Source organism: Lathamus discolor, chromosome 1, assembly GCF_037157495.1.
Source record: "Lathamus discolor isolate bLatDis1 chromosome 1, bLatDis1.hap1, whole genome shotgun sequence".
Classification (NCBI taxonomy): Eukaryota; Metazoa; Chordata; class Aves; order Psittaciformes; family Psittacidae; genus Lathamus; species Lathamus discolor.
The window spans coordinates 99,339,707-99,354,423 of NC_088884.1; the positions used below are offsets into that span (position 1 = coordinate 99,339,707).

The following is a 14,717-nucleotide window of genomic DNA, read 5'->3' on the forward strand; positions in this document are numbered from 1 at the left end:
AAAAAGTTTATCTGATTTATTGCTACATCTAAACTATATGCCACAGCATAGAACAGTATTCCAGCTCTGCAGTTTACAAAGCTGCCAGGTAAATTGGCCCTTTGTGTATTTCACTTTATTACCCCTTCCATTATTTAACTTGCAATCATGTTGAGATGCACAGATTCATGCATTTTAGAGTCAAAAGAGACCATTATGATGGAACTGAAGAGTCTGACTACTTGAATTACAGCTAATGTTTCAGGCACCAAGTTTATATTTTCTGGCTGAGTAAAAGCATCTTTAAAAACAAACAAACAAACACAATCAGATTCTGATTTAAAGACTTCAAGTGACAATGAATTTGCTACATTCCGAGAGAAGTCCTCCAAAGATTAATCAATCAATCAAATCTCCACTTATTTTATGCTCTGAATTTGTTTATCTTCCACTTGCAGATATAATTACCTGTTTAATGCTAAATTGAAGAACCCTGTTCTATGACACGTACTTCCTTTTTATATATGCTTATAAACACAGAGAATGTAAATTGTTTTCAGCTGAAAAGCTAACAGAACGGAAAATATACCATACTATTGAAATTCTTGATGAGACAACAAAGTGTTATTATTCTCCGTATGTACCTGATATCTTGTGACATACAGGATGAACTTTTTCTGTATGGTTACAGAACTGGAGGTGGAACATCATCTTAAAAACAGCCTTTCATTTTGTGCCTGTGATTGATTGTCAATGCAGGGATGAAGATTTAATTACACCCCAAACCACAATAATTATTCCTTCAAGGTTTAAATTTACATTTGCAGAATTTATGTTTGCAGTAAGCAGTACCTGTTTTGTGCCAAGCTTACTGGAGGTATAAAAATACAGGTCAGAATGCCTCATTCTTACAATGTATTTCTAAAGGAAGAGTTAGAGGAATTTTTTCTGTGAACTATTTTATTCATTAAGGAAGCTTTCCATTTAAATTAAAATCTAATCCTTTCCTAAAATAGAACTTTTCTTGCATTTTGATGATAAATATCCCTAGAAGCAAGAACACAGTACAAATGATTCACAGTTAATGAACTATGTTTTATTTCCAGAGCTGAATGTCAAAGCATATTCGCTCAAATTGATTTGCACTCTAATTGGTGACTCTTCAATTTCCACTTAAAAGAAGAAGTGACACAATTTCATTAGCCTAAGGTGAGCATCAAGATTCTTCAATAGCCCATTCTTTCAGGTCTTAATAGAGATTAGTCCATACTACATAATCTTGGGCTATTAGAGCTCTATCAGTACTTGACAATAAGTAGTTCTATTCCTTAAAAAAAAACACAAAACGGTGGCTTGAAACCAAAATAAGATATGAACCCATCAGGGTAACTGAATAATGGCTTCTGTATATGTTTACAGATTAACTCAAGAAAATACTTAAAAGAGTAAACCCTGGTGCTTTTGCTGCCTCTGTTTTAAAAAGAAATAGTGACCCTGCTTATAGCTAATTTTATGGAGGATTTGCCCACAAGGAAGCTTTAATTCAGCCTATGGCATCTTCTCATCATGGTCAAGGATGTCTGAGACACGAACACACCCAGAACAGCTGAGCATCTACCCCATGCAAGCAAACATGGGAGAGTGAGAGTGGCTAAGTAGAAGAAAATGTCTATGACCCTAGTGACAGTCACAGGGCAGTCTCATTCCCACTTTCCAGAGGACAGTATGCTGGAAAGTGCTGCAAGGAATGCCTTTTGATGTGGTCCACTTTCACATCAATGAAGCTTCATGTAAAGCACATGCAGTGTCAGCATGAGTGCACTGGTACAGGAATGCTCCATTAACTCACAACCATTGTCCGCTTCAAGAACAGATGACTGTTGACAATACAGTGGAGACAGACCTTAAAATCCAGCAGAGAATTGTAGGAGCTGTACCATACTGTCAGCATGCTTCTCCCAAAATATTAATTAATAGGTGTTAGAAAGACCCCTCAACCCTTCTTCAAATACCTACTTCAGATATTGAAGGAAGAAAATGCAGAAGATTGGAGTGCAAGGAAACAGAGCTTTGACTTAGTCATCGTTTCATACCAATTATTCTGACTCAAAAATATCACTCACCTTCTACTGGTACAAGTGAAACACTAACATCAATTACACACTTGCCCAAAACCAACAATCTCTTCACCCTGCAGAAATATAAACTACCTGCCCATCACTCCTTCACAAATAAAACACAGCTTTTGCAACATGGTGATATCCACAGTGACAGGATAGAAGTTCCACAAACCTAGGCTTTATCAGACCAATTTAAAGAGCTAAGGAAATTTTATGTCAAGCACAGCTCAATATTGAACTGAAGTAACGTTTTTACCTTCATAGAGACAGTGTCTCCCACTGGCCAGAAGCAAAATAAAAATTTCTTCAGTCCACCAAATTTGTTTCAAACAAACACAATGTATGAACAGGGACAAAAGCAAAGCTATGGCAATATATAAATTTGAACTTTGTAGTATGATGAACAAAGCAAAATGTGGTGTTTATCAAATAGATAGGGATTTGGTTATCCCATAATGAAATAGTATTTTTCTCAAAGCTGTTCCTATTGTAAGTTTAAACACACAGGTATTTTCTATTCCATGTCAGTTGCAAATAACAACCTAAATCAAAGTTCGATAAAAGTAAGCCTGTAATTGAACATGTTGAACAAAAAAGCACATATCAGTGGGCATGCACATGGTCAGTGGGATTAAAACCTATTTTGCATTCTTGAAATTAAGACATCTGGTGAGGTAAGGGTTAATGACAGTTTTATGGCTCATCAGCTTGTTTAACCACCACCTCTGTGAATGTTCACAGAATTAAACAGATGTGATGGTAGCTATGTAATAGACAGAGAAATAATTTATCTAACCAAAGGCAAATATAATAAAAATCAATTACTTTTTGTTGCATCCATACTACAGAGCTAGCAAAATATCCTAAACATATTGAGGAACCCATTTTGTAAACAGAGAAATAAAAAGAGCTCCCCGTAACTAAGGTGTCAGTCCCAAAAATATGGGCAAGCAGAAATACCCTGATTTTAACACGAGTTCTCTTCTCTATTAATGTTTTACAATCTCTGAACTTGAGTGTAACACTCAGCTTTATCTAATTTTTACGTCAGCAAACCAAACATTAGCTAAAGAAAAAAGGGAGTGTTTTATAACTTCAAGTTCTAAATTTAGAAAATGATTCTAACATTTAATTCTTTCTGTACCCTTTTCAATTATGGATTAACCATATGCCACAAGCAAAATGATTTTGGAGGAGAAAGGAGAAAATTCACTGAAAACAAAAGAAAACAAACTCCAGCAGTGCAAAAGTTGGGGGTGATTAAGTAGCATATTTCATTCCACTTTTTTATTTAGCAAATAAACATACAATGTCCTGTGGCCAAAGGTTTTCTTGAAAAGATGTAAAATTACAGTTCTAGCCATGTGTAGTCATTGCAAATCTAAAAATGCTTTTGCGTGTATTAACTTCAAAAGAGTAGCTACATTAAAATTCATGCTGTCATATTCTGTCACAATAACTCCCCATCTTGCTAAAATGTTTGGAGCAACCATTGTTTAGTAGAAGAAATAACAAAATATTGGAACAATACAGTACCTAATAGATACTCAGAAGATCCCATGTTCTAAATTGGAAGTGAATGAACATCGGCAGTACACAATCTAGTACTCCCACAATCATTGTTTCTACTGACCGTTTTACAATCTGCTTAGATGCAGACTGTATTTACAAGACAAAACTTTACAGTGTAATTTACATGTTTCTACAGTGACAGCAAATTTAATAATCTCAATTAATCAATATATTATTCACTGTACTATGATTTGCTTATACATAATCTTTTATCTGTAAAGGATGCTGTTAAAATTAAATGCAAGCAGCAGCAGCGGAACTCTGTATTAAACAGAATCACAAATGACATTACAGAAAATTATCACCCTTTCCATAAGGTATCAGATGTTTACGGTATTTTCAGCATAATCAAGAGAGATATTTTCGCTTAATGCTAAGCAAATGCTTACATGGCACAGGTTAGCATTGAATAAGCTGATTTAGGCACAGGCAGCACTGGGCTCATTAAGGCTTCCTGAGAAATAGGATATATTTGGAGAAGGCAGAGGTTCTCAATGATGACTTTGCCTCAGTCTTCACCAGCAAGTACTCTAGCCACACCACCCAAGTCTTGGAAGACAGATGTAGAGACTGTGAGAATGGAGACCTTAGGCCCACTGTAGGAGAGGATCAGATTTGAGATCATCTTAGGAACCTGAATGTGCACAAGTCCACAGGACCTTATGAAATCCATCCACAAGCCCAAAGGACCTGATGAAATCCATCCACAAGTCCCAAAGGAGCTGGCAGATGAAGTTGCTAAGCCACTGTCCATCATATTTGAAAAATCATGGCAGTCAGGTGAAATTCCTGACGAATGGAAGAAGGGTAATATAACCCCCATTTTCAAGAAGGGGAAAATGGAAGACCCAGGGGAATACAGATCAGTCAGTCTCATCTCTGTGCGTGACAGGATCATGGAGCACATTCTCCTGGAAACCATGCTAGGGCACATCAAAACAACAAGGTAGTTTGTGACAGCCAACATGGCTTCACTAAGGGGAAATCCTGCCTGACCAATTTGGTGGCCTTCTACGATGGGACTACAGAACTGATGAATAGGGGCAAAGCAGTTGACATCGTCCACCCAGACTTGTGCAAAGCGTTTGACACTGTCCCATGCGACATCCTTGTCTCTAAACTGGAGAGACATCAATTTGATAGACCACTTGGTGGATAAAGAATTGGCTGGATGGCTGCACAGAGAGTTGCAGTCAACGGGTCAATGTCCAATGGGAGACCAGTAATGAGTGATGTCTCTCAGGAGTCAGTGTTGGGACTGATCCTGTTCATGGACAGTGGGACTGAGTGCGCCCTCAGCAAGTTTGCCGATGACACCAAGTTGTGTGGATCAGTTGATATGCTGGAGGGAAGGAATGCCATCCAGAGGGACCTGGACATGCTTGAGAGGTGGGTCTATGCCAACATTATGAAGTTCAACAAGGACAAGTGCAAGGTCCTGCACCTGGGTTGGGGCAATCCCAACACAGCTACAGATTGGGCAGAGAAGAGATTCAGAGCAGCCCTGTTGAGGAGGACTTTGGGGTGTTTGTTAATGAGAAACTTAACATGAGCCGGTAGTGTGAGCTCGCAGCACAGATATCCAACAGTGTCCTGGGCTGCATCAAGAGGAGCATGACCAGAAGGTCGAAGGTGATCCTGCCCCTCTACTCTGCTCTCGTGAGACCTCACTTACAGTACTGTGTGCAGTTCTGGTGTCCTCAGCATAAGTAGGACATGGAGATGTCAGAGGAAGTCCAGAGGAGGGTCACGAGAATGATCAGGGGGCTGAAGCACCTCCCATATGAAGACAAACTAAGAAAGATGGGGCTGTTCAGCCTGGAGAAGAGAAGGCTGCGTAGAGACCTCATAGCAGCCTTCCAGCATCTGAAGGGGGCCTAGAAGGATGCTGGAGAGGGACTCTTCATTAGGGACTGTATTGATAGGCCAAGAGGTAATGGGTTCAAACTAAACCAGGGGAAGTTCAAGTTAGATATAAGGAAGAAGTTCTTTACTGTGAGCGTGGTGAGGCACTGGCACAGGTTGTTTAAAGAACTGGCAAATGCTCCATCCCTGGCAGTGCTCAAGGCAAGGCTGGACATGGTTTAGTGTGAGGCATTCCTGCCCATGATGGGGGGTTTGGAACGACATGATCTTAAGGTCCTTTCCAACTCTAACCATTCTATGATAATAAGTTTAGAAGTAACACCATCCCTAACTGAACTAGCATCACCTAGGCTGGTAAGTTTATCCCAGCAGTCTCTAGGAGGAAATATTTTGTGCTCTTATCACTATCTCTGGTGGCACAGTGAGAGGAAAAAAACCCCAACAAACCAACCAACCAACCAGAAACACCTCAGAAACAAGGCAGGTAAGACTTGCTTTTTTTACACTGCACTGACATTATACACCACAGTGGAAAATTAAGCCAATGCCCTAGAAGGATGTGACTGTGCAGTGTGTCAGTATGAATCATGACACTATTAGTTCTATACTGCAACCACACATTATATTGAATCATGTATAAGCTATGAATACATTTCAGTGAACATATATTCTTCATTTACTTATTTGCTCAGTTTTATAGAAACAACGTGAGCACAACACACCTGGAATTTATAAAAAAAAAAACCCCACAACTTGAAAGAAATGTTGTTAACCACTTCTTAAGTTTTCCATCTGCTACCAGTATCCAAAACTTGTGCCTTCAGAAGATGAGGCAGAGAAATCCCTTGTACAGCTTTAAATTTGGGTCTGATTCCTACTTTCCAGCACAGATCCAGGTCTTCCAATCAATCTCAGCATCTGCATGCTACTTTAAGAATTTGAAATGTGGAGGATGGGCAAGCTGTTCACTTCTTTGATCTCATGATTTAAGTGTGGTCTTCTATGGACAGTCATACTCAGTTGCTCTAGAAATATTCCAAACAACACCCAAACTGTAGAGCTTGGGTTTTAGAAGCAGATGCACAGGCATGAGAGACTGAAATCAAAATCTTTGGGAAGACAGGTTCCAGATATGTATACAAAACAAAGGCAAAAAATAAACACACAAAGTTTCTAGAGCCCATTAAAGTGAAAAAAATTAACACTTTAAGCCTGTAAAGCACAGATTTTTAAATAATACATTTGGAAGACTGATTCTGATTTTATTAGAAAAACAAAACCACCAAACAAGCCCAACCAAACCAAGCAACAATCTGGTCATGCAAGAAACCTCCTGTATCAAATCTTACAATACTGCACAAATTTTACAAACGAGCTAATACTGCACAAACTTCACTAACTGGAAAAATGCATGCAACAGGAAATGAATCTCAGAATTTTCTTTATAAGTCACTGTATTTCTTGCGATACGCTTTTCTCCTCACCATTCTGCAAACTGACAAAAGTTCAAATTGCACATAAATTTACTAAAAAATGAATCAATGCAATACTATTATTTTTCACGCTTTTTATCTGTAGCATCTTTTCATCCCACCTACAAAATTTAACAAGAGTGATTAAGTGAAAATTCAACATTACCAAGACTTAACTCTCTAAATAGAATACCTCTCAGTTCCACTGCAGTTTTAAATCTGAAGCATGTCCACCCAATGTTCATCCTTAAAACAGGATATATAAATTCAGATATTTACATCTTAAAACGGGCTACAATGAAAACCATACCTCTTAGTTGAAAGTTTAATTGCATTTCAAAACATACTTTGTCATACTTGGAAAACTTCTCTGCAGGATATACTTTACCTTTCAATCGAGGACTATGCACATGCATTCTTTGCAGATGAAGATTTATTGGGATGAATTCTAATGTTTTTTCTCCTTTGCTACAGCTTGATTTGAAGGAAGAACCTGAAAAACAACAGTTTAAAGAATCATTATCTTAAGCACCCAGCAGATGTTTTGTCTTCTTTTTAATGCAAGGACAATACTTGTATGTTAGAAGTCTTCTTTAATTTACTTTTAATGTGTAACTGTACATTAGGAGAAGAATGGTTCACTAACTGAGTCTCAGCATGTATCCATATTGGAAGCAACAAAACAGCTTTTAATTCAGAGAACAATCTAATTTTTCAGTCTAGGTGATAGACATCTTTTCCCGCTGTTTGAAATTGCTCTGCAGTCTGCTGGAAACAATGTCACAGTTAATGCGCATTATGTTTATTCTGTGCTAAAAACACAGGGATACAGAGCTGTGGAGGTACTACATTTTCACCAAGTAACATTTTTTTTCTTCAAGCAAAAGGATTACATTGACAAGGCTATGCATCGTTCCTAGAAATTTTAAATCAAGAAATATAAACTAGCTTAAGAAAAGCTATAAATGGGTTTTCTTTCTAAAAAGCCAGAACCAGAAGCAGCGCAATGTGCTGGGGAAAAAAAAAATAAATAAATCTGGTTGCATAATTCCAAAATATGAGATTATGATTAACTTTATGGTGGCATAAAGGAATATAATTAAAGCTTGACAGTATGAAAATGTAATTTACCTGGAAATATTTGATAACAGCATATGCATATATAAAATTAAAGGGTGTAAATTAGGAGAGAGTCCTATCTTCTCACTCAATCACCCAACATTCACCTAGACAATTTTTGCAGTACACTATAATTTTCAAAGGTCTTTGGAAAGGTTCAATCTGTTCAACATTCTCTTAAGGGGAAAATATGAAATATTTTAAATTCTTCTTTTTGACTTAGTCAATCAAGATCTGCTAGCGGTTATTTGTTGAAACTGCGATAGATTCCAACAAGACTAAGCACTGAGCTTCCCAATGCAAATATCATTGCCAGAGGGCACCAGTGATGATCCAGACCAGCCAGCCTTGCTTAGGCTGCTACCTAAGCTTAGTAAGTAAATAATACAACAAAGATTAAGAGCAAAAGTAGAAAGAAAAGCAATTGACAGAAGTCAAAGATTCAGCTTTGACAGAAAATTTGCAGATGCAGACTGAAATAAGGAACCATGGATGACGAAGAATACCAGCAGGAAACCTGCACCTGGAGAGCATAGAAAGACAAAATTATAGGAACAGTAAAGGGAACTTCAACTGTATGAGGAATAGTGTAGGTGAGGAGACTGCAAATCATTAGGAAGGAAATCCAAAAGGAGTGCAGATTATCAGAATTCAGCTAAAAACGAGATCAAAGCTTAAGGAATGATAACTGCATCTGAGACAAGGAAGCACTGGCAGACTAAGATAAGAAAAAGATGTCAGCAGATTAAAAGGGACAGGCAAAAGAAGAGAAGGAGGGAACAGAAGAGCCTGCTTTCCCTAGAGTACACTTCTGTTCTGGGCTGGAGTTGCATACATGCAGCATTGCTGACTCTTGTTCCTCCTCTTTTCAGGGAAGAGCTGTGAAGCAGAATCCCTTCCTGTCCAGTGCCAGAAACATATGGGATAATAACCACCTACTGCTATCAGTTATTCTGTTTACTCAGGTATGTGATATTCATGCAGTGGCATTAATACCTCAGTCTGTGTTTGCCAGTATCATCCATGTGATTAAACAAATTTTTAGTGTAGTTTGTTAGTTTTCAAATAGCTCGGTAAGTTGTATTTAATGACCAAGAAAACTACAACCCCTCTATTAAAACCGTTGCTGTTGTTGTTATTGTTGCAAGATTAAACTCTTCAAAGTTAGGAAATACAGGAATATAGATGCAACCTTCATCTGACATCCATCTGAAGAGGAACTCTGAAATAGACTTCAATGACTTAACACATTCTAGCTTTTTTCCAGCTCATTGAATGTTTAGTATCTCTGCTGCTCACTTTAGAAATAATGATTCAATATTTTGTTTCCAACTTTTACTTAGGTATCTGGATTCAAATATACTGCTCAAGCCTCCCACAAAGACAGGATTATTCATTCCCTCAAACCTCTTTACTGCATGCCAACAGTTTCTAAGGGTTTTACAAATATTTATAGAACAATTTTAACTGGCTGAGAAAAAGGGTTATAATTTTATCCATTCTAATGGCAGACAATAAAAGGTCAAATCATTTAAGAAAACAATGCATCAATATGAGATATGGAGGATGTCATTCTGCAGAGCACACATTATAATGCAACATCACATTCCATTTTGGAAGCACAGCTCCCACCGAGCTGAATTACATCCATGAGTACTGAGTACGTCTGCAAAACAGCTGGTGTCTATTGCCAGGCTTCCAAAAAAGAACACCACACACTAACCACTTCTGAAGGCTGTCTTGCCTGGTGTCACATAAGGACCTTTGTGATAGAGGCAGGGATTGCCTTAAACTAGATGGACAGAATTTTCAGTTTGATGACTGAAATGGGAAAAAAAAAAAGAAAAAAGAAAAAAGAAAAAAAGGTGTGTTTGGAAATCATCACGGGTCAAACTAAAGCGCACAAAAAAATAAGTTTTAAAGTTCTACTCCCTCCCCAAACCACCAAATCTGTATTTAAAATTAACCTAAAATTATTTGTTCTGATGTTCCCTGGCTCTTTTAGATTTCTGTTATGTTTCCTTGAAACAAAAATACTTGTCATTCTATAAAATTCTCCCGCGTTTTTGAGGGGAGTTATTTGCCAAAACAACTCAAATTTGAAATAGTCTTAACTTCCTTAAACCTCCATTTTCAGTAAATACGCTGTTAAATCAAAACTGCTGTCTAACACTCATGCAGTCTCCAAATTTAACAAGAAATAGCCTTCTCCATTAAATTCCACAAATAGCTCAATTGAATCTGAAGTAACTGTCTCTCAGAAAACCCAGCATGTGATTGTATAGGAGAAATGAGGGAACATTTCGGAAAAAAAAGAATTATTTGCAGATGCTATCTCCCCTCTTTACATGGCTTATGAGTTAACAGTCTTCCCTAGTGCTGATACAAAAGGAAATTGGAGATATGTGCATCTAGATGACTCTCATGGAATTGGTCCTTCAGAAGTGGATTTATCATCTAATTTATTTGTGACATCTAATAAGATATTGCAGGGTTAAAAGTAAATGCTGTCTTCATTAGAAGGACTGGGCTATTATTTGGCTTTAAAATGTGCAGTTAGCCCATTGATCCCAATAAAATAAGTCTTTGAATGTTAAAGTAACTTTTTTTCACACAATATGCAAAATCAGGGGTATTCCAAGTATACACAAGTATTTACTAGTACTGAATTAGTAAGGAGGTATACCTGTGTGCTGACCAGCAAATTAAGATCTTCCCCTTATTTCTCATCTTCACTACAATTATTAGGTTGCTTTGTTTCCTGCTTTGTTTTGTTTTCAGAGAGATGTTCCTACTCTTTTTCATATGGGCTGGTTCTGTTCTCCTCAGACTAGGTTCCCATGTCTGTTGCAGTTATCTCAAACCACAGTCAAGACAGGTCATTTAACATCACCAACCTTTTCAATTTCACTTGGACTTGCAGGATTTATGCTTAATAGATTACAGTGTCTATTTTCATTTTATTCTCAAAAGTTTATTTCAGTCTTTTCCTGCAAGTTATAATCATTACATAGATTCTTTCATGATCTGTATCTATTGCCTTGCATATGATATTTTATGGTTTGCTTTCAAAATGTTATTAGCTCAGCATTAAAAAGCACACATCAGTTAAAACACAGAAACATAGAAGTGTCACGCTGGATCAGACAGCAGTCTGCCAAAATCAGATCTGATGATGGAAAACAATCATAAATACAAGAAATTACACTTCTGCAACCAAAATGCAAAATATTATACAACAGTTAGTGTAACAGCTGAGTTTTATTCCCCAACACACACACTCATTGAAGCAGGTGATCAACTGCTCCCAAAATGTTTAGTTTCATTTAGAGACTGTGTTTTGCTCATACACTGAAACAGGATTTATCTTTTCCTGTGACTAAGAAAGCCACAGAACTCCAGAGAGCAATCTGCAATGAGAAATACCATACTCAGTCCTGTATTAGAAGATGATTGCTAAAGGATAAAAGTACAGTTTGAATGAATATTTTGGAAGGGAAAGATTTGTGTCTCACCTACGCAGTGCAGCAAATTCATCCTAAGCACCGAATTCTTTAAAAGAAACAGTTATTCTGCTATGCATTTTAGTTGTATATTGAGCTAAAACCCAGTTAATCCATTTCTCAGTAGATACAGAAAAAGTTTTGTTTGGAGTATGTAGAAAGCTATAAATAATTAAGAAAATACTGCAAATTCTCCATAACTATATACCAGATATTTCAAAAGATTATATAATTTGTACCTCTATTTTTACAAAGTTTCATAACCATAATGTATCCCTCTTTCAGGAATATTCTATGTTGTAAACTTCTGTGTATGTAACACAAAGTGCAGTATTGACCTCTGACACATACTGCTGTGCCTACACACACGTAAGTGTGGGAGTAGGACTATAGTGGGAACACCTAGCAGTGAGACTATACAGGAAAACAGCATATGCAAGCAATAATGTCATCAAAAACATGGATTTGAGATGGTAATTGTGAGGACTGGTGCTAGAAATCTGACACCAGCAAGAAAGCAGCAACAATAACAAGGCCTTTGTAGTAAGTTAGAACAAATGTGTCCATTTCCTTCTAGAACATATCAAAAATAGTGGGCTGTGGGTGTGGGGGTGTGTGTGGGTGTGTAGGAGGCACACCAGCCGAAAGAGGCAAAAAGTTACGCTATATACTGACAGAAATCTTTGTTTGCTCTAAATATAGTGTTATACAGGAAATAATTACAGTAGTCTCACAAAACAGAAAAGAATTATCCTAAGTTCCTTGAATGATTTTGTGAACAATCAAAAGAAAAGAAATTCATAATCAGAAATAATTTGTCCTGCAGTCTTGCCTTGTTATGAGTAAGAATTGCTACAAGAGGAAAAGCCCAGCTGCCTTTTCTGCACATTTGTCACTGATGCTTCTTCCACTGCCATGCGAACGCTCTGACCACAGGACTCTGGCAGGTATGAACTGAACAAGCACCCAGCACACATCAGAATATAAGACCACCGCTTCCACGTGAAGAAAGGTGAGGCAGCACATGCTGCTGCTTCTGGACTGTGAGCAGGCTGACCATCCCGTTAATTCTGTGTTTTTCTGGCACAGTGTGGGCACTACACTAAAGAGATGCAATGCATAGCTAGATATTACTGTTCTCCTGTAGACTGTTAAATGCGACTTCCTTAATGAAACCCTATTAGGTTTCAAGAAAAACTGACAAAACCACCTCTAAGGGTGGTTTCAATTAGCAGATGGTATTCAATACTATCAAAGCAGTCTGTCCAAGAAAACATGCAATTAAAACATGCACACACACATTCACTCCCCCTTTTTTTTTCTCTTTTGGCTGCTGTGTAACCAAGAATAGATGAAGAAATAGGGCACCTGTGAGATCTCGGAATTACAAATATTTCATTTTTATGTGTTTTATTTCTGCTGAATACACCAATCACAGAATGGTTTGGGTTGGAAGGGACCTTGAAGATCACCTAGTTCCAACCTCTTGCCATGGGCAGGGTCACCTTCCACTAGACCTGGTTGCTGAAGGCCCCGCCCAGCCTGGCTTAACTGCTCCAGATGAGGAGAGGCTACTTTCATGGAATTATGGAGCCATGGATTCATACCTGTGTGCTTCCCAAGCTCTGCAAGAGTATCCTGGTACATGCTCAGCATCTGATCACAATGAGCAATAACACTTTTTCGCATATTGTCCCAGTGAGGAGCTAGTTCTCCCAGATCTTTAAGTTCTTGATTCCTGTATCAAAAGGCAAAAATATAAGGTTAATTAACTCATGAATGTGTTAACATTCATCCAAATTAATCTAAAACCAGATTATGAAAAAAAAACCCAAAGACTTTCTAACTGAAATAAAATCTGTTTTCATGACACTTGTAAAATTTTTTGATTTCAGCTCATTTTTTCAGCTACACAATAAAGTCAAATCAGTCATTTCTGTTCAAAACTCAACTGGTACCAATGCAATAGCCTGCAAAGGGAAATATTATTTCTTCCTTGGAGGTAAGAGGGCTTCTAGGCTCCAGGGAGCAATTCTTTGTGAAAATATACGAAACATCATTGTAAAGAATTCGAAGTTTGCTTCTTCGGCAATGCTTGCAGCATAGGTATTTTGATACACTCTACTCTTTAGATACTTTCATATATATCATAAACACAGTTTTAGCAGTATTTCTTCATAAGTCAGTTTAACCAACACACCAGCCCTGCCCACATTTCTTTAGTGCTTAAAACACACAAACTGAAAAAAAACCACCAGTCCCCTTAAACTTAATCTTCAGCCTTACAGCTGTGTTCATCAGGTCTGTTATGGTAACCAAACATGTCACTGAAAATCCGAAAGGAAATCCTTTAGCAAATTATCAGTTTTCCTGTACACTCTTGAGAGCTGACCTGAGTGAAATAGAGATCACTTTAATTTCCTACACAAACAAGCATAGTCACAGTACACTGGGCTTTCTGTTTGTTTTCCGCACTTGCAAAGGAAGTTCATCCTATACATAACCCAGGGCCACTTTGGGGGATCTGCTGTTAAAGAAAACTGAAAATGAAAGATCTTGACTCTTCAAACACTTGGAATTGTTCAGGAGAAAACTTGTGCAACAACAACCAACTACTTTTCCACAAAGTACTGAGCAGACTGTTGCACTGCAATTCTTGGAAGTCTCAAAAAAAGATTTCCAGATTTCCTCTCGTCTGTAGGAAAATTACTGAAGTAAAAGAAAAAACAAGGGGAAAAGGGGCAGAAAGGTGGAAAAAAAGACCAGTGAGAATGCAGCAGAGAAACACGAAGCTGTACTTACTGCAACAGCTCTGACCCCTAGCCATAAATTATTTCTTAAAATTATTTCTTAAACAGAACAGTCCCACACTGATACACTGATGTTGCCTGTATCATCATTAGCTTTGAATGAGAGTGAACACTATTAGAATAAGCTATATAGGCATAATTCTGTTCCTGGTGAAAAGGACAACTAAAATCAAGCAGATTGCACTGGAAGCAGCATTAAGACTGTTTGTTTATATATGTTCTTGGATGTATCAAAATGGAAACAGATTGCAATACGTGAGCTCATTGGGAGTTTAC

The 14,717-nt window shown here is 37.6% G+C and overlaps 1 protein-coding gene across 13 annotated transcripts in view; it reads right to left on the minus strand.

Moving 5' to 3' along the window:
- Positions 1-14,717, minus strand: part of INPP4B (inositol polyphosphate-4-phosphatase type II B) — a 342,362-nt gene that overhangs the window by 79,200 nt on the left and 248,445 nt on the right. For all 13 annotated transcript variants that reach the window (XM_065687745.1, XM_065687774.1, XM_065687770.1 and 10 more), the window contains 2 exons: positions 13,239-13,369; positions 7,398-7,502 (listed from right to left, as the gene is read on the minus strand). In XM_065687745.1, coding sequence (XP_065543817.1) covers positions 7,398-7,502; positions 13,239-13,369 — 236 coding nt within the window. The remainder of the gene's footprint in view (positions 1-7,397; positions 7,503-13,238; positions 13,370-14,717) is intronic.